This window comes from Pholis gunnellus (assembly GCF_910591455.1).
Source record: "Pholis gunnellus genome assembly, chromosome: 22".
Lineage (NCBI taxonomy): Eukaryota > Metazoa > Chordata > Actinopteri > Perciformes > Pholidae > Pholis > Pholis gunnellus.
The window spans coordinates 18,298,710-18,325,128 of NC_136549.1; the positions used below are offsets into that span (position 1 = coordinate 18,298,710).

General features: G+C 39.4%; 1 protein-coding gene across 1 annotated transcript; it reads right to left on the reverse strand.

Annotated features, from left to right (window-relative positions):
* eps8a (EGFR pathway substrate 8a, signaling adaptor) lies at positions 1-25,743 on the reverse strand. Its single transcript, XM_079183948.1, has 23 exons — positions 25,649-25,743; positions 16,624-16,677; positions 15,506-15,573; positions 12,963-13,030; positions 12,288-12,449; positions 11,884-12,033; positions 11,308-11,390; positions 11,096-11,232; positions 10,780-10,853; positions 10,397-10,523; positions 8,832-8,920; positions 8,679-8,753; positions 8,081-8,226; positions 7,419-7,626; positions 7,227-7,339; positions 6,233-6,344; positions 5,832-5,972; positions 5,704-5,739; positions 4,836-4,859; positions 4,450-4,681; positions 4,194-4,368; positions 2,947-3,079; positions 1-1,323 (listed from the first exon to the last, which is right to left on the reverse strand). The coding sequence occupies exons 2-23, from the start codon at positions 16,671-16,673 to the stop codon at positions 1,219-1,221; spliced, it is 2,508 nt and encodes an 835-aa protein (XP_079040074.1). The 5' UTR covers positions 16,674-16,677; positions 25,649-25,743; the 3' UTR covers positions 1-1,218.
* Positions 25,744-26,419: the final 676 nt, after the last annotated feature.

Consider the following 26,419-nt stretch of genomic DNA (forward strand, 5'->3'; position numbering starts at 1 on the left):
CTACACAAACATCTGTTTCTGCTCCGTTTATTCCTTTAAACTCAATCGATGTGTCACACATGATGATGTCACACATGATGATGTCAGTTGACTGACCGGACTGAACAGCTGTTGTTGTGGGCGGAGCCTGAAGCGAACGCATTCATTCATCTCAGTGTTTAAACTTCTGAATCATTTACAGGTTTGATTCTGGAAATAATAATAATTACATCTTTATTATTTATTGTGCAAAAATGCTGATCATCAAATCTAATGATGACATCACTAACTAAATCACGTGATGTCCTTAAATAAAAGATTATAAAGTTACTGTGAATTTCAAGAAAAGGATTTAAACTGATTTACTTCTTCAGTCGATCTATTTTCAATTATATTAAACCTTTGACAAAACCATAAAACACAGATTATATATATTATATACTATGAAACACTTATATTTATCAGTCTAATAATAGAACATTCTCTTCATTCCTTCAGTTTTCTGTACAAACCATCAAACTTCATTTAAACAGTTTGTGCCTCTCGTTTATCTTCAAGTCACAGAATCAATGATTTCTTCTTTTATTACGTATATTATTTACATTATTTTATATTCTCTTATGGAAGCTGCTTTAAATGTGTTTTATCTCGACATGTTAAAGTAGTTTCTTTTCTCAGAATAATACGATTTTTAAGTTTAAACCAGGAAACAAACTCCAGTTCTTCACGTGTTAAAGCTGCATTCTCTCTAGTGTCCACCAGGGGGCGACTCCTCTGGTTGTATAGAAGTCTATGAGAAAATGACTCTACTTCTCTCTTTGATTTATTCCCTCAGTAAACATTGTAAACATGAGTTTATGGTCTCAATCTCTAGTTTCAAGTCTTCTTCAATACAGCATGATGTTCATTTAGTAAATGATGGTCCATTTAGAGTCACACAGACCATAAAGCAGGGGATGCTTTAGGGGCGGGGCTACAGGGTGATTGACAGCTTGATGTTAATGACGAGAGGCACAAACCACCAGCTGTTATTATTTAATAAATATTATTATTATTTTAACACAGAGGCTTCAACGTGGAGGAATATTCTAAATGTTCTACGGAGACGAGCTGAGGAGCTCCTGTCGCCTCCTCATGATCTCCTCAAACTCCGCCTGGTCCGCCGCCGCCTGAGGAGGAAACAGGACGCCGCAGTGTGAAGGGAGCAAGAGTGAGAGTAAAGGAAGGAGGGAAGGAAGCTCAGTGGGCGTTTCCTTCATCAAAAGACTCCACTCCTGAATCACAGGCTGCTAGTTTCTCCTGTCGCCTCCTCATGATCTCCTGGAGCTCAGAACCTGAACCTCTCTGAGGAGACGAGAGGGGAGGAGACAGGGGAGGAGACACAGAGAGGAGGGAGGAGACACAGAGAGGAGGGAGGAAACGAGAGCAGAGGAGACGAGAGCAGAGGAGACAAACAGCTGGTTAGAAAGTGGAAACTGTTTCTACCTCAAGAAGCTGCTGCAGGAAGCTGTGAAGAGCAGGAGGCATGCTGGGTAATGTAGTTCTACTCAGTGCTCCCTAAAGCTGGTCCCACAAAGGTCTGTTTCACTCAAACTAATTAGTGTTAAAATGATTCAAATTGTGTTGAAAGCAGGATTAGTATGGAGGACAAAAAGTGACTAAAATATTATTATATTCAAATGAATACAAAATAATTAAAATAGTGATTAACATTTAATCATTTCTGATTCTTCATTTCTCTCTTTGTTTTACGTATGTAGAAAAAATAAAATGTAGAAAACAAATCTGAAAGTAGAGAAATTCTTTAGAACTGTAGACGTTTTATATTTATTTATTTATTTATTTATGTCTTCATTTAAGCTTTTGTGTATTTATCGTTCAGTGACCTTTGACCTCTGTTGTTTCTTTTATTTGATTGTCTTTGTGCGACCAGAACTTTAAATATTGATAATAAATGACATCATGAGGCAGCCATCTTTATGATCAGCTGACTGCTAATCAATGCTAAGCTAACACACGTTTATCAAGAGAAGATCTACATCTTGGTCTCTACGGGGGGGGTCCGGGGTCAGAGGTTCTGGAACTGGTGCTTTCTGGGAGTTTAAGGAGGACTTAACTGTTCGGCCACAGCAGGGAGAGAAATACTACCTTAAAACAACCTTAATACTACCTTAAAACAACCTTAATACTACCTTAAAACTACATTAAAATGCTGCTAAACAAGAAATGACCAGAGCTTCGTTCTGACGGACAGAATCGGGACATTTATTCTAATTTAATTAACATGAAAACCTAAACACCTCATGTGGTGCTTTGAAGATCACAGACTAGAACACGACGAGGACTCGTGGTTTTAGTTTAATTTGGTCTTTAGTTGATCAATAAACAGGTGACATCACATATTAATAAAGAGCGAGAAAAGGACAGTTTAACAAGTCTAAAGTTTAAAGTCAGGACCAGCTGGTCCTAAATGCTGATAAAAACTAAAAACCAGGAGTTTAATCTGGTCCCTTTATAATCAGATGTTCCTTAGTGTCCATCAGAAGAACGTCTGTCTGAGAACTCGATACCTGAACAAACGTCGTGACAGAGTCAGAAGATCAAAGGAGGGTCAGAAGAAAACCTGCAGTGGAAATAGACACCAAACACCTTTTGGGGGACAGGAAGCTCAAAGACACAAAAGAGTCTCAACAGAGTGGATTCCACCTGGTGAACACCTGAGAGCGGTTTGAATATGAAGAGAAATATATTCTGAAGATATGAGGACTTTAATCTGAAAATATGAGGACTTTATTCTGAAAATATGAGGACTTTATTCTGAAGATATGAGGACTTTATTCTGAAAATAAAAGCTTTTCAGAATAAACTTCTCAAACCTAACAAGGAAAGCCTGCTGCAGAGAAAAACAGTTTCAGGTGTTTCGGTGTCGATGACATCACGTGTGATGACATCACGTGTGACACTCACCTCCAGCGCCGCCTTCTGGACGGTGACCTGGCTGAAGACTCGCGCTCCGTCGTCGGGACAAACCGTCTTCAGCTCCTCTTTGTTCAGAGAGAAGAGCTGAGCGCCAGTCAGGACGCCGAGGCTGGTGATGGTGCTGAGGAGAGACAGGCAGGTGTGAGACAGGACACAGGACACACACACAGACAGGTGTGAGACAGGACACAGGAGACACACACAGACAGGTGTGAGACAGGACACAGGACACACACACAGACAGGTGTGAGACAGGACACAGGACACACACACAGACAGGTGTGAGACAGGACACACACACAGACAGGTGTGAGACAGGACACAGGAGACACACACAGACAGGTGTGAGACAGGACACAGGACACACACACAGACAGGTGTGAGACAGGACACAGGACACACACACAGACAGGTGTGAGACAGGACACACACACAGACAGGTGTGAGACAGGACACAGGAGACACACACAGACAGGTGTGAGACAGGACACAGGACACACACACAGACAGGTGTGAGACAGGACACACACACAGACAGGTGTGAGACAGGACACACACACAGACAGGTGTGAGACAGGACACAGGACACACACAGACAGGTGTGAGACAGGACACACACACAGACAGGTGTGAGACAGGACACACACACAGACAGGTGTGAGACAGGACACACACACAGACAGGTGTGAGACAGGACACAGGACACACACAGACAGGTGTGAGACAGGACACACACACAGACAGGTGTGAGACAGGACACACACACAGACAGGTGTGAGACAGGACACAGGACACACACAGACAGGTGTGAGACAGGACACAGGACACACACACAGACAGGTGTGAGACAGGACACAGGACACACACACACAGACAGGTGTGAGACAGGACACAGGACACACACAGACAGGTGTGAGACAGGACACAGGACACACACAGACAGGTGTGAGACAGGACACAGGACACACACAGACAGGTGTGAGACAGGACACAGGACACACACAGACAGGTGTGAGACAGGACACAGGAGACACACAGACAGGTGTGAGACAGGACACAGGACACACACACAGACAGGTGTGAGACAGGACACAGGAGACACACACAGACAGGTGTGAGACAGGACACAGGAGACACACAGGCAGGTGTGAGACAGGACACAGGAGACACACAGACAGGTGTGAGACAGGACACACACCTGCCCCCCCCCCCGTGGTACCAACAGACAGACTCACACGGGGCTGAAGCCCTTGGCCTCCAGCCAGGCTCTGACGTCCTGCGGTGAGGAGTCGTAGGTGATGCTGTTGGACGGCAGACGAGCAGAAACCTGAAGCTTCTTCTGAGCGCTGCGACCTAAAGTCAGTCTGTGCATCAGCTCGTCCTGAACCTCCTCCATGTTGGATTTCCTTCCTGCGGGATGTTTGACGGTCACATTAATGACGTGGTCGAGACTCCTCGTTCTAGTCCCGCAGTGACTCGTGTGTGACTCACGGGTGACGGGTGGAGGTCTCTGGTTGTTGTGCCTCATGGCGACGCCGCTGGTGTCGCTGGACGCGGTGCTGTTCTGGCGGCTGACGGTGCGGCCGATGGCGGCCGGAGGCGGCAGCGGCGGCGTGGGGAGCCTGGCGGGGGCCGGGGGGGGCGGCGTGGGGGCCGGAGGGGGCGGCGTCATCGGAGTCACTACCGGTTTACTGGAGGTGTGGTCGGTCCTGGTGGTCTGCTTCTGAGAGAGGACAGGTGGGGCTTTTATTCTGAAAATACTGACGACTCAAAGCACAGATTTATTTATTTGAATTATATTTATTTCTATCCAAATATTTCCAGACTTCAGTTGACCTTCTGAACCTGAAATACGTGAAGTCTGAAGTCGTGTTTACCTCGTTCAACTCTCCCAGTAATTGCTGACAACGTGAAATGAAACATAAAACATGAAGTTGATGAAACGTTAAAGTTATTCACTCACTGAGATCATCGTCAACACCGATTTATTCAAACTAAACATGAAGATCAAACTAACACACACTTAAAGGAACAGTCTGACATTCAGGAAAATAAACCTTCCAACAACCCGTTAAGATCCAGGGACGTACTTAGCCTAGCTTAGCACAAACACTGGAAGCAGAGGGAAACTGCTAGCCGGTGTAGCTACAAACAAGCTAGCATAAAAGAAGTATGTTGGGTTTTTATACAGTAGATATTGTTATAGTTGTGCTAATAGGTTTCATATCCACCATCATGCTAAGTGATCAACAGTACAGCTGTTATGGTAGTTGTTTGTAGCTAACTGGGGCTATAGCCTAGCTTAGCACAAAGACTGGAAGCAGGGGGAAACTACTAGTCATAGCAACAAAGAAAAATAGCTATTGTATCTAACATCATGCTAGATGTTTATAGCTAGAAGCTACAATCAAGGAGCTAAACCAACATTATAATAGCTGTTTGTAGTTACTGCTGGTAGCTGTTATACTAGCACATGTTAGCCTAGCTTAGCACAAAGACTGGAAACAGGGGGAAACTGTTAGCCTAGCTGCAGGTTGTTGTTGTTTATTGAACAGCAGCAGAATTAGACCTTGTGGTTTTAGCACCGGTTAGCATTGGAGCTATTTGTTGACAAACAAACCAGGAAATTAAACTTTTGACCAAAATGTGAGATTGTTCCTTTAGAAATAAAAGAGAAAGAAAAAGGTCCACATCAAAAAACACAAGTTTATTAAAACCAGAGGAACTAAACATGTTCAGCTTTACCTTGAACAACTCAAACTCCTTCTTTGGCATCATGAGCTTCAACCGTTCAGAGTGAAACAGAGCGAGGATGAGGAGGATGAGCAGGATGAGGAGGATGAAGATGATGAAGATGTGCTACATGAACGTACCTGGATGGTGTGGCTGTAGATGGGCTCTCCTCTGCCCGTCATGTCTACGGCCTTGCTGATCTCCAGGATGTTGTTGGGCACGTAGCCGGACGCCCCGACGCCGTTACCCACCTTCCACCACTGCTTCCTGTCGTCCAAGACCTGAAGACCACCAGGACCTCAGATCAGAACCTCAGATCAGAACCTCAGATCAGAACCTCAACTCTTTACAGCAACTAGTGAGCACTTCATACACTATAAATCCATAAATCACTGATCAATATCATATATAATAAATATATAATAATATCATAAAAATCACTGGTTTAATTTAAAAACATCAGTTTGTTATTTTGCTCATGAACATGATGTTTAATTGTTTATTATTATGTTATTATTATGTTATTAATAGAAGAACAAACCTCGACGACCTCGTCTTTGAGGACAGAAAGCTCCGTGTTGTTTCTCGCCACAAAGTCGTATTTAGATTTGGCAAAAAGTTTCGGTTGGATTCTGCTGCCGTCATCAAAACTCCTGAAAGAAATCAACCAATCACAACGAGACTAGTTATGACCGGTTATGACCAAATATGAACAGGGAAACGGTCTCTGTAGTATTATACAATGATAAAGTATTCATCATTAAAAGGTACTAATAATACTTTCACAAATAATTAAAGCACAAAAAATAAAAATGTTAATGTTTTCCAACTATGAATTAAATAACTAAATAATAATGAGAATAAATTAAATAACTGAATAATAATGAGAATAAATTAAATAACTGAATAATAATGAGAATAAATTAAAGAATAATGAGAATAAATTAAATAACCAAATAATAATGAGAATAAACTAAATAATATTGAGAATAAATTAAATAATAATGAGAATAAATTAAATAACTAAATAATAATGAGAATAAATTAAATAACTAAATAATAAGGAGAATAAATTAAATAACTAAATAATAACTGAATCATTAACTGCTGTGGAGAAGCGTCCCAACTTCAGATCAAGTTACTGAGAGAACTTAAAGAATTTAAAGACTTGATTCAATGAAAATATTTCAGTTTTTAAAGGAAAGAAAAATCAATAAATCAATAAATCAATGAATCAATAAATCAACATCAGTCTTGATCATTTTCTCAGATGTTCATGTAGAAAAAAAGAGATTCTCATCAATAAACATCTCAGAGGAAGAAAGTTTGTCCAGTTCACCTTATTCATCAACTCAATATTTAAATACTGAAATAAAGAAAATAAAGAAAACAATTATTAATTTATGTTCTGATAAAATACAGAAACATTTATCCTCTGATTATTTCTGATTGGTTTTTATATATTTTTCTTGATGAATTACTGTCAGTAAAGAGCAGGTCTGGGATCAGTTCTCCAGGGCGTCATGTGACCTCACCGGTCTACGCGGCTGACGGCCGAGTCCTGATCCTGATCCAGGATCTGCATCCGTCTGTAGGAACCACAGGAGGAGAACCCGTCTGTGGGGGGAAACTTCTGCACCGCTGACGGCTAAACGCACAGACAGGAAGTATGAATATATATCTGAATATTATCATGTGACACACAGACAGGAAGTAAAGACCTGAACCTCCAGGCGGATCCTCAGGTCCTCTTGTCTCTGGATCTCGGCGTCGGTGAGAGCCTCAGGCTGCTGGATCAGGTCCTGGTCTCTGGACTGAGTCTGGTGGATCAGGTCCTGGTCTCTGGACTGAGTCTCATGGATCAGCGGCGGCTCCCAGCCATCCTGGAACGTCAGCACACAGGGGGGGAAGTAGTGGTGCCTGGGCCACTCCAACCTGATCACAGAGACACCTGATCAATACCAGTTCTAGATCTCAGTCCTCCAGGAGGACGTTACGGGTCTCAGTCCTCCAGGAGGACGTTACGGGTCTCAGTCCTCCAGGAGGACGTTACGGGTCTCAGTCCTCCTGGAGGACGTTACGGGTCTCAGTCCTCCTGGAGGACGTTACGGGTCTCAGTCCTCCAGGAGGACGTTACGGGTCTCAGTCCTCCTGGAGGACGTTACGGGTCTCAGTCCTCCAGGAGGACGTTACGGGTCTCAGTCCTCCAGGAGGACGTTACGGGTCTCAGTCCTCCTGGAGGACGTTACGGGTCTCAGTCCTCCTGGAGGACGTTACGGGTCTCAGTCCTCCAGGAGGACGTTTATTTTTTGTGATTGTGAAGTTTTTAAATAAAACAAACAAGTTGTAAAGTAAAGGTAGAAGAGACTTTCATATAAAACTATCTCACCTGCATTTGGTCCACCCGTCTCCCAGGGCAACCCACAGGTGTCTCTCCTCCGCCGTCCCAGAGGAGTGAAGGAAGTCGATGGACTCTTTGGTCAGAAGAGGAACCACGACGCTGCGAGCCAGATCCACACTGGACGCCTGGATCACCTGGAGGATGGGGGGGGGGACAGATTGGGAGACAGTTAGAGGACAGGTAGGAGACAGGTAGGGGACAGATAGGGGACAGATAGGGGACAGGTAGGGGACAGATAGGGGACAGGTAGGGGACAGATAGGGGACAGATAGGGGACAGGTAGGGGACAGGTAGGGGACAGGTAGGGAGACAGGTAGGGAGACAGTTAGAGGACAGATAGGGGACAGATAGGGGAGAGATAGGGGACAGATAGGGGACAGGTAGGGGACAGGTGTGTAGTGGGTTTGTGTCAATCTAATTCTAATTTGTAGTTCTGAACGATTTCATTCAGTAAAAATAAAAACACTAATAAAACTACGACTAAATAAACAGAACTAACTAGCTGATTATAATAGAATCTGACTAAAACTAAAGACTTTTATTAACGTTTATGATGAATATGATAAAAACTAAAGTGCTGACTCACCATCCTGAGAGGAGAGAACAGGAAGTGAAGCAGATCCTCAGCACTCGGGTTCTGGATGAGATCCGTCAGTTTCCCCTGAAGGTCACAAACATTCCTTTAATATCTACAATCACACGATGAAGACGATGAAGACGATGATGAAGATGACCCTACCAGCTGGTTGAAGGCGTGTTTGAACTTCTGTAGACAGTCGACGAACTCGTCCTCACCGGGAGGTCTGGAGCGCAGAGTCAGGACGCCCTCTGGTGGACACAACGAGACATTTAAATATCAACTGATGAAGGTGATCAATGATCCTAGAGTTCATCTTCATCATTGTTTATTTCATTTCATTCCTTATATTTGTTTCAGTCTCAGAGTAAACTCTTTTACACCGTCTGTTTGACACCTGAATCTACTTGAACATCATTTATTAATTATTTCATAGAAATGAAAAACAATATAGTGGATTACATTCTGAGAGAAACCGTCTCGACACGAAAGAGGAAGTTGTGTTGATTTAAACTGTTAGTGTGCGACGTCTGTACGGAATATCATTCACGCCAATACGATATCTATAGATATCTATAGTCATTATAACAGATTGTATCTCAAAAAACATTTTGGAGAAAGTTTCTCATTATTATGAGATACTAAGTGATTATTATGAGATACTAAGTGATTATTATGAGATACTAAGTGATTATTATGAGATACTAAGTGACTATTATGAGATATTACGTGATTATTATGTGATACTATGATTATTATGAGATACTAAGTGATTATTATGTGATACTAACTGATTATTATGAGATACTAACTGATTATTATGAGATACTAAGTGATTATTATGAGATACTAACTGATTATGATGAGATACTAACTGATTATGATGAGATACTAAGTGATTATTATGAGATACTAACTGATTATTATGAGATACTAACTGATTATGATGAGATACTATGATTATTATGAGATACTAACTGATTATTATGAGATACTAAGTGATTATTATGAGATACTAAGTGATTATTATGTGATACTAAGTGATTATTATGAGTTACTAACTGATTATGATGTGATACTAACTGATTATGATGAGATACTAACTGATTATGATGAGATACTAAGTGATTATTATGAGATACTAAGTGATTATTATGAGATACTAAGTGATTATTATGTGATACTAACTGATTATGATGAGATACTAAGTGATTATTATGAGATACTAAGTGATTATTATGAGATACTAAGTGATTATTATGAGATACTAACTGATTATTATGTGATACTAACTGATTATGATGAGATACTAAGTGATTATTATGAGATACTAAGTGATTATTATGAGATACTAAGTGATTATTATGAGATACTAACTGATTATGATGAGATACTAAGTGATTATTATGTGATACTAACTGATTATGATGAGATACTAAGTGATTATTATGAGATACTAAGTGATTATTATGTGATACTACGTAATTATTATGAGATACCACGTGATTATTTCAGATATTAATCATTTTATGTCATAATAGTGACGTACAGCTTAATATTTTTTTCATCATGAGGCTTTATTCATGTTTCATTGTGTAGTTTGACATCTATTATGTATTTTTTGACTTCCATAAACCATAAAATGAGTTGAAGTTGAAGAAGAACTCGTAGCAGCTCAGATGTGACAGAAACCATCAGAAATAAAACTCCTCTTCCTCCCTCCTTACCTCCCGGACCTTTCTTCTTGCCTTTCTTGGTCTTCTTCCTCTTGGAGAGCTCGTTGAAGGCCTCGGCAGCCTTCTGAAGTTTGGTGACGAACGACTCGATGTCGTCCAGGATGTGGTTCAGGATTTGCTGCAAAAATAAAAGTTTGTCTTTGACTTTAATGATTAAACCTAAACCAACAGACCAGAGGTCAGTTTCCTCACAGCGCTCATTTCGTTATTCTTTATGTAACCAGATTTCCCCTCAAAGCCTCTGAACTTTGATTACATTTAAATAAACCGACGTTGTTCAATCAGCTTAAATGTGATCATCAGTGACCTCACATGTAAACACAGCAGGTCTTCAGCTGCTCTCAGATCAGACCTTTCATGATAAAAGGACTCACCACGTCTCGGTCCACTCTGGCTGCTGTCATCTCCACCGGTCCGTCCTCCAATGAGATCAGTCGCTGCTTCTCATCTACAGCCAATCAATAACCAGTGATGATGACATCACATGTGTAGTTCTATTATCACAGAGACATGTGACCACGTACATTTACTACAGAACTCTTTTCATTTGATTGAATAACTTCAGTTACTCGGCCGTGAGCTTTATTTCAGGTTTAAAATCAATCCTGGTTGTTTTGTTATTGTTCACACACATATCTTCCTCCTATGATGACATCATGATGATGACATCATGATGGTGACATCACTCACAGTCTTGATGCTCATTGGTCCACGCTGACCACGCGGCCGCTCGGCTCTTCACGTCCACCTGATTGGACGAGGCCGGTGGTTCGGGGGCGGGAGCGGCGGGGGGAGGGGGGATGATCCCGTCGCTCTTCAGGATCATCCTGCAGACAGACGGACAGATCAGCATGTCAGCGTTTACTACGAACCTCTCAGAGCGTCTGATGATTGGTTCTTACCTCAAAGCCTCCGCTCTCTTCTTCACTTTGCCTCCTTTGGCGTCAATCAAAGCACCTTCTATGTCTGCGTGGATCAGATTGGCCTGATGGGAAATCAACAGAAACATAAATGTGATGAAACACGTTAATAACAATAACAATGTATGGCTTCATCTTTCTGTAAAAGTCTAAACGTTCAAGGCTTTAAATAAAGTGTGAAGACTTTATTGTCTTTGTGACTCCGTCATGGTGTTCCACAGGGCTCCATCATTGGTCCTCTACCGTTTACATTAGATCTAAATGTTAACTTTCTATTAATCACAAACTAAAAAAATCTCTTAAGCTACTTTCTATTATTCCACTTGGATAAATGTTGTCATGACTTCATGTTGACTGTATTTGTGGATTTTTAGTTTCTACCAAAGAAATATCAGGAATCATATTGAAATGTACCTTCAGTTAAAATAAGATGTGAAGATGTCAGACATTTTGTCCAGAGAATTGATTTTGTTGCTGCTGTTTACATTTATGATGATGTAAATGCATGATGCAGAGCTTTGAGAACCAGAACTAAAATGACCAATCACAGCTGTTCACCTTGATGTCGTCACACTGGAACAGGTGGAGGTCGGCTTTGCTCTGACCCGAGTCTTTACACACCAGAGCCAAGATGGAGTCATAGCTGCAGGCGTTCATCACGGCCTGACAGTGCTGGACCGTCCCGATGGGGAAGTTCTCCAACTCGTTCTGACCAACAGGAAGAAACAACAGTCAGGAATACTTTAATATCCGAGTCCTAGAAGAGTCCAGTGGTCTCAGACACTTAATGAGTCTTGGAGGTTCCTGAGGACCAGAAGAGTCTAGACGTGTCAGAGACTTTAGTGAGTCCTAGAGGTTCCTGAGGACCAGAAGAGTCTAGTGGTCTCAGATACATAATGAGTCTTGGAGGTTCCTGAGGACCAGAAGGGTCTCATGGTCTCAGAGACCTATGTTAGACCCACCTTGGTCTCGTGGTCCATGAGGCTGACGGTCTTGTCCTCCACCTGCAGCAACATCTCCTGAGTCCAGACTTTCCCTTTAGCGTCCAGCAGCCGGAGACGCCGGACGCCGTCGTCCACGGTGATCAAACCGTCTTTACGGTCCAACACGAAGGTGGTCAAGTGCTGCAGACACGAGACGAAACACGTTTAACTTGATAACAGAGTCGTCTGCTCGTCACAAACATCCAGAGAACATAATACAAGAAATGTGTGAATATTAAAATTGGAAATCTCTGAAAAATTAACCATGAACCAAATATAATTTGATTTCTTTTAAAGACAATTAAAAATCATTTGATTTTGTATATTTTCTCAAACATTTACAATAAAATCTAAATATTTCCAACTCAAAGTCAACCTTCTAGAATTTGTCTTTATTGAAAATATTAAGCAGATTATTATTAATATCAACTATCTTTGGTTAGTAAAACATTGTGATTAGTGGTTCATCTTTAACTCTCATTACTAAATGAATTCACATAACTTTATCTTTATTATCATTAATAATTAGGTTATTTACACGTTTTAACAACAAACTGAACAATAACAATATTGACACAGAAACAATGTGAAAGTAATCTCCATGTTAATAATAATATATAATATATAATATATAGAATAATACTGTAGTCTCACCTCCACGTGATACTGAGACGTGTCCGTCAGACTGTTGATGCTGGTTTTGGTGAAATGTTTCCTTTGATCTGAAACAGAAGGTCATTATTATCGTTTATTAATTATTATACTTCATTCATTATTATCGTATGTCACGTCATCACCAAACTGATTTAAAAAAAACTAAGACGAGCTCCACAAAACCTTCAAATTATACAAAATATCAAAGTTCACACAGACATGCAGCACATGTTCCACCACTGATGACTGCAACACTTTAACAATTATTATAAACAAACAACAAACTAATTCTCAAAAGTTTAACATCAACAGAAATAATATTTGAAAAAGTAAAATCAAAAGGCCAGAATGAGTTTTACATGCAGGTTTCAACGTAAAGAAAAATCAGGATTTTTATAACATGGCTCTTATTTTTGTACATTTGTAGAATATTTCTGTCATGTGAAGTTAAACAATATTTAATTTATGTAAAAATAACTTGTTATTGCAGCAGACAATCTAGTTTTCCGACAGAATAATGTTGGCCTCCTGAAGTATCTACTGAAATACACTAAGGTACAAACAAAGAGCCACGTTATTTAAATGAAAACACAGAAACAGGTCACACTCGGCTCACTTTGACTTTTCTTTTTATGTTTGGAAGATGAACGAAGGAAATAGATTTCATCTGATCCTGTTAACGAGGATACATATTAATTATGATAAATGTTAATGAGGATACATGTTAATGAGGATACATGTTAATGAGTATATGTTAATGAGGATACATGTTAATGAGGTTACATGTTAATGAAGATAAATGTTAATGAAGATAAATGTTAATGAAGATAAATGTTAATGAAGTTACATGTTAATGAAGTTACATGTTAATGAGGATATTTGTTAATGATTATATGTTAATGAGGATACATGTTAATGAGGATACATGTTAATGAGGTTACATGTTAATGAAGATAAATGTTAATGAAGATAAATGTTAATGAAGATAAATGTTAATGAAGTTACATGTTAATGAGGATATATGTTAATGATTATATGTTAATGAGGATACATGTTAATGAGGTTACATGTTAATGAAGATAAATGTTAATGAAGATAAATGTTAATGAAGTTACATGTTAATGAGGATATTTGTTAATGATTATATGTTAATGAGGATACATGTTAATGAGGATACATGTTAATGAGGATACATGTTAATGAAGATAAATGTTAATGAAGTTACATGTTGAGGATATTTGTTAATGATTATATGTTAATGAGGATATATGTTAATGAGGATAAATCTTACTGAGGATAAATGTTCATTATGATCCATGTTCATTATGATAAATGTTCATTATGATAAATATTCATTATGATCCATGTTAATTATGATAAATGTTCATTATGATAAATGTTCATTATGATCCATGTTAATTATTATAAATGTTAATTATTATAAATGTTCATTATGATAAATGTTCATTATGATCCATGTTAATTATTATAAATGTTCATTATTATAAATGTTCATTATTATAAATGTTCATTATGATAAATGTTCATTATGATAAATGTTCATTATTATAAATGTTCATTATGATAAATGTTCATTATGATAAATGTTAATTATTATAAATGTTCATTATGATAAATGTTCATTATGATAAATGTTCATTATGATAAATGTTCATTATTATAAATGTTCATTATGATAAATGTTCATTATGATAAATGTTCATTATTATAAATGTTCATTATGATAAATGTTCATTATGATAAATGTTCATTATGATCCATGTTAATTATAAATGTTCATTATGATAAATGTTAATTATTATAAATGTTCATTATTATAAATGTTCATTATGATAAATGTTCATTATGATAAATGTTCATTATGATCCATGTTAATTATTATAAATGTTCATTATGATAAATGTTAATTATTATAAATGTTCATTATGATAAATGTTCATTATGATAAATGTTCATTATGATAAATGTTCATTATGATCCATGTTAATTATTATAAATGTTCATTATGATAAATGTTCATTATGATCCATGTTCATTATGATCCATGTTCATTATGATAAATGTTAATGAGAATAAATGAGATATAAGAGATTATTCATGAACCAACATGAAGGAAAACAGCAGCACGTGAAACACTTCTTCACACACTTCACTAGTTCCTGATTGGTCCAGAGAGACAACAGAGCAGCCAATCAGGAGCGAGGTTTAGTCAGCACACACACACACACACACACACACACACACACACACACACACACACACACACACACACACACACACACACACACACACACACACACACACACACACACACACACACACACACACACAAACAAACAAAAAGTACCATGAACTCTCACTAAGTACTATATATTAACAATATTAATAATGTATTTACTGAAGGATTGATTGAGGATAATCTATTCAGATATTATGATCAATAAAATGTAAATCTTCAGAAAGAGGAAGCAGTCGATGACTCATGAATTAATGATTAATGATAAAGAAGAACAGGAACTCACCGTAGAGAGATTTGGCACCGGACTTGGTTTTATTTTTAGGAGGCTCAGGAGACTGAGACCCATGGCCACTGAAATACATATAAATACAGTTATTATATATTATATACATAAATAATATACAGGAGACAGACTCTCCTCAGACTCAAACATTATTTTTGAAACCCAAATATGTTTAGTTTATAATGAAATAAAACTGAGAAAAATATAAATTATTCACATTAAAAAAAGATGCAGATTGTTAATAAACAATTAATAGATGATCAAAATAATTGCTGATTCATTTTCTTCAAACAAATTGACTTTTATCCGTCGTTATAAAACAACAATAAAACATTTTTTCTGAATTTGATGATGCTGGTGCATCAGAACAGACTATGATACACTTGTACAGTTTTATTCTGTATTTAATGACTTTGTCTTATTGGATTTAATACATAAACACATTTTATTTGTATTTATTTACTTTCATGAACCTTTCAAACTGAAGGATGAACTAAATGCATTAAATAAAGATATTGAATTATTCTCATTGATTTAGTTTTAGTGACGACTTTGTTCACCGTCTGTCGTCCTCTGCTGACCTCAGACCAGCGTCACTGAACTGTATTTATTCATCGTGATGAAGATCAATAATTAACGATCGGTGTTCACTCTGCAGGCTCCGCCTCCTCTGACAGAGGAACAGGCGGTTCACTCTGCAGGCTCCGCCTCCTCTGACAGAAGAACAGGCGGTTCACTCTGCAGGCTCCGCCTCCTCTGACAGAGGAACAGGCGGTTCACTCTGCAGGCTCCGCCTCCTCTGACAGAGGAACAAGCGGTTCACTCTGCAGGCTCCGCCTCCTCTGATAGAAGAACAAGCGGTTCACTCTGCAGGCTCCGCCTCCTCTGACAGAGGAACAGGCGGTTCACTCTGCAGGCTCCGCCTCCTCTGACAGAAGAACAGGCGGTTCACTCTGCAGGCTCCGCCTCCTCTGACAGAAGAACAGACTTCATGTTCCAAATCTAACACTTGGCTCAACAACACCACAGAAGCGTCTCTGCACTGATGTCAGAGACGCTTTAGATGCTAAGAGACGAGCTAACAGACAAGCTAACATGCTAACTGGTGAAGCACTGACTTGGTCTGTGAGCCGTAGGAGCCGAGAGCTGGAGATTCATATCCGTTCATCCTGCTGCAAGAAAACACAGAAGATTAACGTTAGTCATCAGTTAATATTAATCATCATTAATATTCATATTCATCATCATCATTATTCATATTAATAATAGTCATCATCATTAATATTATTCATCATCATCATTAATATGATTAATATTAGTCACCAATAAAATTATAAAAACGCTGTTAGCATGCTAACGTTAGCTAACTAGAGTCCAGCTGATGAAGTCAGAAGATCACTAAAGTTATGATTCATCTTTATTTTGGTTGTTAATTATATATAAGTGTGTAAACTTCTGTATATGTTGTATATTTTTGATGTTCTTACTCTTTATGTTGTTATCTATAAAATGACGGTTTCTATATAATATTACTAGTGCTGGGCAAGTTAACGCGTTATCGCGTTAACGCATTAATTAATTAACGCCGACAATTATTTTATCGCGCGTTAACGCAGTTTTGTTTTTTCATTATTAAGCGACATTTTTAACACAAGAACCGCCCGGCAGCGAGCGGTGAACAGCCGTTTGTGTGGCGTCTCTTCCTGTTTCCTTCCCCTACATTCCCCTGGGTCCTAAGTCCCTCCATGTACAGCTTCTTATCACCTCTATGTACCAACGTACATTTATAACAAACACCACATGTTACACTAATAAGCGTAGCATAGTGTCTGACCAACATACCAAAAAAAGCAAATATTAAATGATTCATTTAAATGATTGTTTTAGAGTTTTAAAGTGTTTAGTTTGTAATATGTATAATAATCATATCATTTAGTTATCACTACTGAATGTTTAACAAACATAAAAACATGACGTAGATAGGTTTCAGGTTTCAAGATGTAGATTTAAATTCATCTCTGACACACATGAAGATAAAGTTGTGAACACCGGCTGAATATCTATGATCAGAATCATTATAACTGTGTTATAACTGCTGCTGTGTGAAGAGAATCCTGCTGTTAACAAGAACCTGATGAGTTTAAAGTGTTTAAACCAAATGTTGTTGACCTTTAGTTCATAGAGCAGCACTTTAACATACAAGAGCTCAACACACTACTTTAGATTCATTATGAACTTTAACACAACAATGAGATTAATCGCAGAAAAATCACGATTAAAAATGTTCATCGTTGCCCAGCACTAAATATTACATAATATATTATAATATGAATGTATTTTCTAATGTAAACATAAAAAGCTTCATTCAGCTCAATGAAGACTTCAACACGTGAAGAATAAAAACATTCTGAATAAAGTTCATCATTTATTCTGAAGACGTAAAGAGTTACCAAAATAAGAGCTGATTAATGACTCTCACTGTATGTTCAGTCCTGTGATTACTTTTCCCAGGACTCCATGTTGGACTGTGTATCCATGACGACCACAGTGTGAGAGGAGCCTGTGAGGCCTCGCTGAGGGATAAAGAGCCCAGGCTGATAAAAACAATAGATTACATTTCAGAAATAATTGTTTCATCGTTTATCAAACTGATGTTTTCACATGAATACTTTCACTCATGAAAACTTTATTAGTCCCTTGAACGTTGACAAAGCAGCACAGAGCAGATCCCTCTGCTCTTTCACAATAAAAGCCTTAAACATAATAAACATATCTTCCGTTCGTATAAGATCTTATAAATGATAATTCATCATTCACACGCGTGCGTTCTTTACATTCTTCATCTATTGTAACAAAATAAAGCTCCATCATGTCTCATCATCAGAGCTTCAGTTTAAAGCTTCTCTCCTCCAATCAGAAGCCTGCGTTCACCGTGTTGATACTCAGTCACCATGACGACGCCTAACAGCTGTGTTTGTGACCTCATCGAGGAGCTGTGAGGCGTTTCCACAGCAACGCAGGCGACTTCACCAAAGAGAGAAAAGGTCCACATATATACATATATACACACATATACACATATATATATATATACACATATACACATATATGTATATGTGTATATGTGTGTATATGTGTATATACTGTAGATAGATGTGTATAAATACATATAGGAGTCAGCAGCTTGTTGAAGGGTGAAATAAACGTGTGTGTTAGTTAGAAGTCCTGTTTAATGTTTAACATTTGATTTATTAATGTTTGCGTTTCCACTAAAGTCAAACTGTGAGGTCATCACAGAGAACAGGTGTGTTCAGGTAAACATGAAACACTTCCTGTTCGCTCATGTTCCTGTTTCTGTGAAACCAGAAGATCAAAGTCTAACAGACGTAAAGAGGAAGTGAAACAATTAAACATGAACACACGATGAGTTACTGGTCAGATAAAAGATCCAGTTAAAGCGCATTGTCAGTCATTATGCTAAGCTAGGCTAACAGCTTCCTTCTGCTTCCAGTCTTCATGCTAAGCTAGTGGTGTAACGGATCACACCTCACGGTTCGGATCAATGGAGTATTTTTTTAGTCATTTATTTTGCGTAATTTAAGTCGCAGGTTTGTTAGCATGTTGTCTTCCCTGTAACTACTCATGACGGGATGAGGGCGGTGCACAAAACCGTTACTGTATGTGGCCGTTGTAGACATACAGCAAAACATCGGGCATGTCCACACATGAAGCGCCGCCACCCGGTCCGTCAGCGCCGGTGTGGAAAACAAAGGATTTCAAAATCTGGTTAAAGTGCTCGAGCCACACACACACACACACACACACACACACACACACACACACACACACACACACACACACACACACACACACACACACACACACACACACACACACACACACACACACACACACACACACACACACACACACACACACACACAGAGAGGTCGACCCTTCCAGACGATGGAGAGATTCTCATCTTCTTGAACAAAGTTTGAAGTTGTCGACATGTCACAGTGATGTAATGTTGTTGTGTATTTGAATGAATAACCTGACAGTCCGTATTGATCAAAGCACGAGGACATCAACACACCTCATGTTGCACTTAAACTTAACAGAATTGAGGATTCTTGAATGTTTTATTTTTATTTGTTTATTTCATTTAGTTTCAAATTGGACATCTTCTACATTTTAGTTTGTATGTAAGACTTTAGCCCAATGTTATTTTCTTTAAGTGTTCTAGAAGTTCTTTAATTAAAAAATGGAAAGCAAAGTTATATTTGACTCCTCCCCTTTTCTTTGCTGATCCAAAAATGTAACCGAACCGAACCGTGACTCAAGAACCGTGAACCGAACCGTGACTCATGAACCGTGAACCGAACCGTGACTCATGAACCGTGAACCGAACCGTGACTCATGAACCGTGAACCGAACCGTGACTCATGAACCGTGAACCGAACCGTGACTCATGAACCGTGAACCGAACCGTGACTCATGAACCGTGAACCGAACCGAACCGTGACTCATGAACCGTGAACCGAACCGTGACTCATGAACCGTGAACCGAACCGTGACTCATGAACCGTGAACCGAACCGTGACTCAAGAACCGTGAACCGAACCGAACCGCGACTCAAGAACCGTGAACCGAACCGAACCGCGACTCAAGAACCGTGAACCGAACCGTGAGGTTTGTGATCCGCTGCAGCGTGTAAGCTAGACTAACCAGCTCTTCTCTACTACACAGACTGTGCAGAGTTGATCCAGATTACAGAGCTCATCACCTCTGGCTGAGTTTAATCCATAACAATCTACTGAGAATCGACTTTAATCCACAAACTGTGACACTCGACTGAAACCGTCCAATCACACGCAGCGTCAGAGAGATGACATGTTGAAGAAGAAGGCCAACAACAACAACGACATCAATGCTCTGAACTTCTGATTCATAGAAGAGTTCTCATAGAGATCAACTGTATTCATGATGTACACTTATTTATATTGAATGTATTTATATCAGTCACTATGTTATTTTATTCTAGTTTAAATATGTGTTTAATATTCGACTCAATCAATACATTAATGATTGAGAAGTAAATTAATACGACATTAAACGTAACAAAAGTTATTCTCAAAATGAATTTAAGAATCTATTTTAAAGTAAATATTTAGGCATGAGAGGAACGGACTCTCAGAGAGGAAGAGGAAGAGGAGGAAGAGGAAGAGGAGGAAGAGGAAGAGGAAGAAGAGGATTTCACTACATGTCTGCAGAACGTTCTCACTGTTTAAAACTGACTTCCTGTTTTTAAATATTCACAATAAAGCACCTCCGTTTCACAATAAAAGCCTCTGATGTCGTTCAGACTGAAGTGACCCTGATGAGATAACTAGACCACCTCCCGCTGGGGGGCCCTGACCCACTAGATCTGATGGAAACATCATGACCCACTTTCTCAAAGCAGAGACCAGGAGAGACCTAAAGAGACCCGGAGACACCTTGAGAGACTAGAAGATACCTAAAGGAACTAAAAGAGACACTGGAAGAGACCAGGAGAGACCAGGAGAGAGTAAAAGAGACCTGGAGAGACCAGGAGAGACCAGAAGAGACCTGAAAAGACTAAAACAGACCAGAAGAGACCAGACGAGATCAGAAAAGAATAAACTGATAAAAATGTTGAAAAACTCTGAACAAACCGTATTATAATAATAAGGACGTCCACAGGAAGCACAGAGAGCTTACCTGTGGGTCCACAGGTGAGGTCCAGAGGATCCACACAGACTGACTGTAGGAACGAGGTCTCTGTGCTTCATGTGGGGCAGATTATGAGGATCCAGGTCTCTTCAGGACTGGATTTACAGCAGCAGCTTGTTGTCGACGCGTTTAAGCCTCTAATTAATGACTCATTACAGACAGGGGAGGGGGCGGGGCTTAGGGATCAACTGACATGTGGCAGAGAAGAAGAAGACGCTTTAAAGCTCCAGATTATCAGACTCATAAGAGGTCCTCTACAATAAAGATATTCATATTTATTTTATCTCCGTTCACACGTTTCTTATCTTCAGAGATAAAACTTCTTAAACATAATTAACTTCAATGATCCGACGTTCTGTGTCGAGATGATTCACAGAAATATGAACTTAAATATCACTCAGCATCATAAACATAATGAGTCATTCAAATTCTTTATCAGAGTTTACTATTGATCAACTACTCTGATTCTGTTCACTGAAGAAATATGAAACTATTCAAAGCTTGCTGGTTCATTTATGATCTGACTTTTATCCCCTCAGAGCTTCAAAGAAACACAGAGAAGTGTAGCGGTCTGCAGGTACAGCTCAGATGAACTAAAGGCGTTCAGTAGAGAAACAGGAAGTGTACCTCAGAACATTTCAATATTACATAAGACCAATTAAAAAAAGGATTTTTGTAATGAGGAACTCTGACTTCACAGTAGAAACAGGAGAAAGTAGAAATGAAATTTCTGTTTCATAAAGAATAAATATATATTATTTATCTGATTATTTTACTTTTTGACACTAAAATGTTATTGAATTCTTTAACATGTTTTGTTATTGATCGACTTTAATGAATCAAACATGACATCACCTGAGGAACTGGACTCTCGTCTCTCTGACATCACAGAAACACACCTACAGGTATGGTTACATCACCACGTCGTCACGGCAACCGACCACACACACGCACACACAAACAGGACGGTCTCCATGGAGACGCCCCAGCAACCGTCAGTGACATCATCAATGGTTTAAACTGTTCTATCTCCAGTTATTAATCAATTAATCAACTTCGTACTGTTATATTTTCAGTATTTGAGACTTGATTCATAATTTTATTCATATTTAAACATTTTAAATAAACATTTTGTTTACTCTTCATATTAAATCTCTGATTATTGATCAGACGACTCATCAATACTGATACTGAGTTAATAGATGAAGAATTATTTAGATCAAGATGAGATGTGTGTTAAACAGACGAAACATTTATTAAATAAATAATATATATAAATATATAAAAGATTTTATGATATATATATATATTTTATTTAGTGTTATATTTCATGTTATACTTTAATATATATATATGTGTATGTTATATTTAGTGTTGTATTTAGTTTTATATTTTATGAGCACATGTAAAGAGGTTTACTTCTTGTTTTTCCACAGATTACTGTAAATTGTAAATGTCTGTTAGTTAACTTTATTAAACTGTTTTCAGCCTAAAAACAGTTTAATTTAAAAGGTGATGTGGTTGAAAATGTGACATCTGAATAACCATAATAATTAAAGCTGCGAGCAGCGATGAACGGGCCCTCGCATCCTCCAGCACGTCGGGGATGGCGGCGGGACTCCGGCCAGGGCGGGCGAGAACTCCGCGACCGTCGGACTGCACGTCCGCGAGTGAGACGTTTTTAATCCCATGTGGACCACCTGATGCTCGAAATTATGCTTTGCAAATAGTTCACCACTTCTTGTCTACAGAAGAAGCGCAAACATGCATTATGTTGCTCTATATCAAGTGTAAACCACATTGTGTAAAAGTCATGTAATAGGATGGTGTTTGTCAGAAAACGCAAATTATCTTTCGCCAGCAGGTGGCACTGGGAGCATTTGTGAAAATTAGCTTGTAGACATCATCAGGCCATGAGTGTTATCAAGCATGTGAAGTTTGGGACAGTTTGGCACAAGTCCAGTTGAGTTACATTAGCTTTTTTCATGGGGAATCACGTAAAGTAGCCGCCCGCTACGGCTAAGCCGTTCCGTCAAACGTAAAGCTTTTGATAACTTTTAATCAGGATGGTCTTGAGATTGTACTGACCAAATGTGAAGAGGATCAGACAAAGTCCCTAGGAGGAGTTCGTTAAAGTATAGCGACTAGAAATAGGCCAAAATCTATGGAAAAATGAAACAAAAATCAAAATGGCCGACTTCCCGTACAGTTTAGAGCATGGTCCCAAGAGATTTATTTTTAAGTCTCTGATACATGTTCTGACCATGTTTCATACATATACGTCAAGCGTAGCCCCGGGGCTGCTCTTTTGAAATGGCTAGGAGGAGTAAATAAAAGTATATTCATTAAAGTTCATTAAAGTACGAAGGCTGAAAAATGAAAAAAGTGACAAAAAGCACAACACCGCGGGCTTACTGTAGCGCCCCCTAGGGGTTGAATGCAAAACAAATCGCAGGGTATGTTCCAGGATGCGATGTGCACATATGCTGAAAATTTGGTCAATTTTGGAGAAATGGTTGAGATGTTATGTGTCTTGATGTACAAGCCACGCCCCAAAAGGTTCATTGGTCCGTATCTTGTAAACGCCAAGAGATATCAAAAAGGTTTTGATAAGTTTGTGTGATCTACATCCAATAATGATTTTGTAGCAATTGGACCCAGCATGTAGGAACAGTTTGCAAAAATGTGTTTTTCACTCAATTCAAGATGGCGGAAAATCTAAGTAGGCGGAGCTTAGGGGCGGGAGAGGCTTTTTTTTTAGATCTAGCGGATTTGGACATGTGTGTTGAATTTCAAGTAAATCGGACATACTGGCCGAGGGTCGTCACCAGTCCAACTGGTAGGGGGCGCTAGAGAGCCATTTTTTGTACACACAAATATGCACCCTATATCAGATGGCTATATTCACCAGGCCTGACAGGTGTGCAAAATCTGGTGAGTTTTCGAGTATGCGCTCGATTTACTGTGTGTTCAAATTTCAATAGGGCCTCCGCTGGCACGCTCGGGCCCTAATAACAATACCAACAGAAGTTATTTCGACATGGCCCTCCCTCTCCGGCTGTCAGGAGACTAAACATCCAATAATAGTCTCTAAACATCTGGAGGATGTTTCCCATGAAGACCAGGTCCCAGTAGAGAACTGATCCAGGACCAGCTGTGGACTTTAATCCTCCTTATTCATCTTAAACTGGGACAAAGCAGCAGAAATGAGTTCAGATTACACAACGCTGACACACAGGTCATCAAGAGTTCACATCAGAGCATCGAGCTCTCTAAGAACAAGCTAACAGAGCTCAATGAGGGCTAACAAGACCTCACGCCACAAGAACAGTTTCATCTGAGGTCCATCAGGACCAGGACCTCACGCCACAAGAACAGTTTCTTCTGAGGTCCATCAGGACCAGGACCTCACGCCACAAGAACAGTTTCATCTGAGGTCCATCAGGACCAGGACCTCACGCCACAAGAACAGTTTCTTCTGAGGTCCATCAGGACCAGGACCTCACGCCTTCTTTTATCTTTATCTTTTATATTTGATTGTACACTTTGATATGTTTCTATTTATTGTTTGTTATGCATCGTCAATAGACGGTTCTGATTCTGAAGCCGTGCAGCTAAAGTCAAAGATAACGGGAACAAAAGCAGATCAAACACCCGGTAACCTCCCGGTAACCTCCCGGTAACCCGGATGGAACAATACGGAGCGCGTTATCTCGGTCCTCCCCGGTAACCGGGCTCCATTCAGGCCGAACAAAAGGACTCCCAGCCGGGGACGGGCCGCCTGTTGCCTCTCACACACCTGTCCGGTAGCTCGGCTCGTGTTATTTGATGTATTTGACTGATAAACTTCAGGTCTTTATGAAACACGTCTGAGCTGCTCTTCACCTTCATTTGTCTCACTAAACAATCAGCCGAACTCCATTCAGATGTCCGTCAATTTAAGATAAACTTCAGTTTAATAACGCATGAATGTTTACTCACAACTGAAACTGGTTGATAAAGAGTTGATTTGTTCGGCTGGTAGTTTCGGCATATTGTGATAAACTATGATGTATTTATTTTGTAATGAACCTCTCTGTAAAGCTTCACCCTCTTCGCTCTCTGCTGCAGCCGCGTAACGCTCATGTTCTCCGAGGAGAACAGGAGAAGTGGTGCTAAAAGTTTCATTTAAATGAATATACATCACAGTTATGTGTTGTGGGTTAATGCCGACATGATAATGAGATCCTGACACTTCGTTTATAATAGTATTTAAAGTATTTCTGTGTGTGTTTGAGTGTTAACATCGATGGAATCCTTGAATCTGGATGTTTCCCAGTGGAGTCTGGTGCGGGTCTGTTTACAGGAGCCGAGCGGACAGATCAAGTTAACGGATAAAAACGAGCTCACCTGCAGGTTCCTCCGGTTAATCCGTTAAAGCATGGCTCCGAGCACCGGGAGATCTCTACCAGCTCCTCCGGACTCTTTGTATCCGAAACACACAGAGCTGATGTTCGGGGACAGAAGTGAAGAGACTCGTTAAAACGACTCGACTTCAGATCGAGTTAAAAACCAGCAGCAGTCAACCTGTCCACCGATATGGGGGAAAAAAACCTGTGGGGGGACTGGCAGGCAGGAAGCCCCGCCCTCTTCACAGGCCACGCCCCCTTTCTTTGGTATCACAGTTATATACTTAGTATATAAGTACAATGTAGTAATACTACAGTCTAAAAATAGATTTTAATGAAACAAGTATTTTTCTAGTGACTTGTTTTATTTCATAATTCAACTTTTTAATTTAAAGGCTGTCGTTTAGATAAAAAAACATCTTGTAAATAAAAACGTATGGAATTAAATTTAGTTTTACATGTTTGTTGCAGAATGAATACATTTATTATAAAGGTAGTTTCATGTCTGAAGCCTTTGATTAGTTTTAAGAACATAATTCATCTTTTCTTCCAATCAGAATATTTTAAATGAACAAACGGGTTTGTAGGAGCCGTGCTCCTTCCAGTCAACACTCAGGGATTTAAACCAAGGAGTAAGGCGGACGCCCCCTGCTGGTCGGATCCATAACTGACTTCTACTGAACTACAGTACTCAAGTCTGGATGTACTTTTACTTCACTTGAGTATACTTTAGGGTATTTTATACTTCTACATCTCAGAAGGCTCTGGTTTC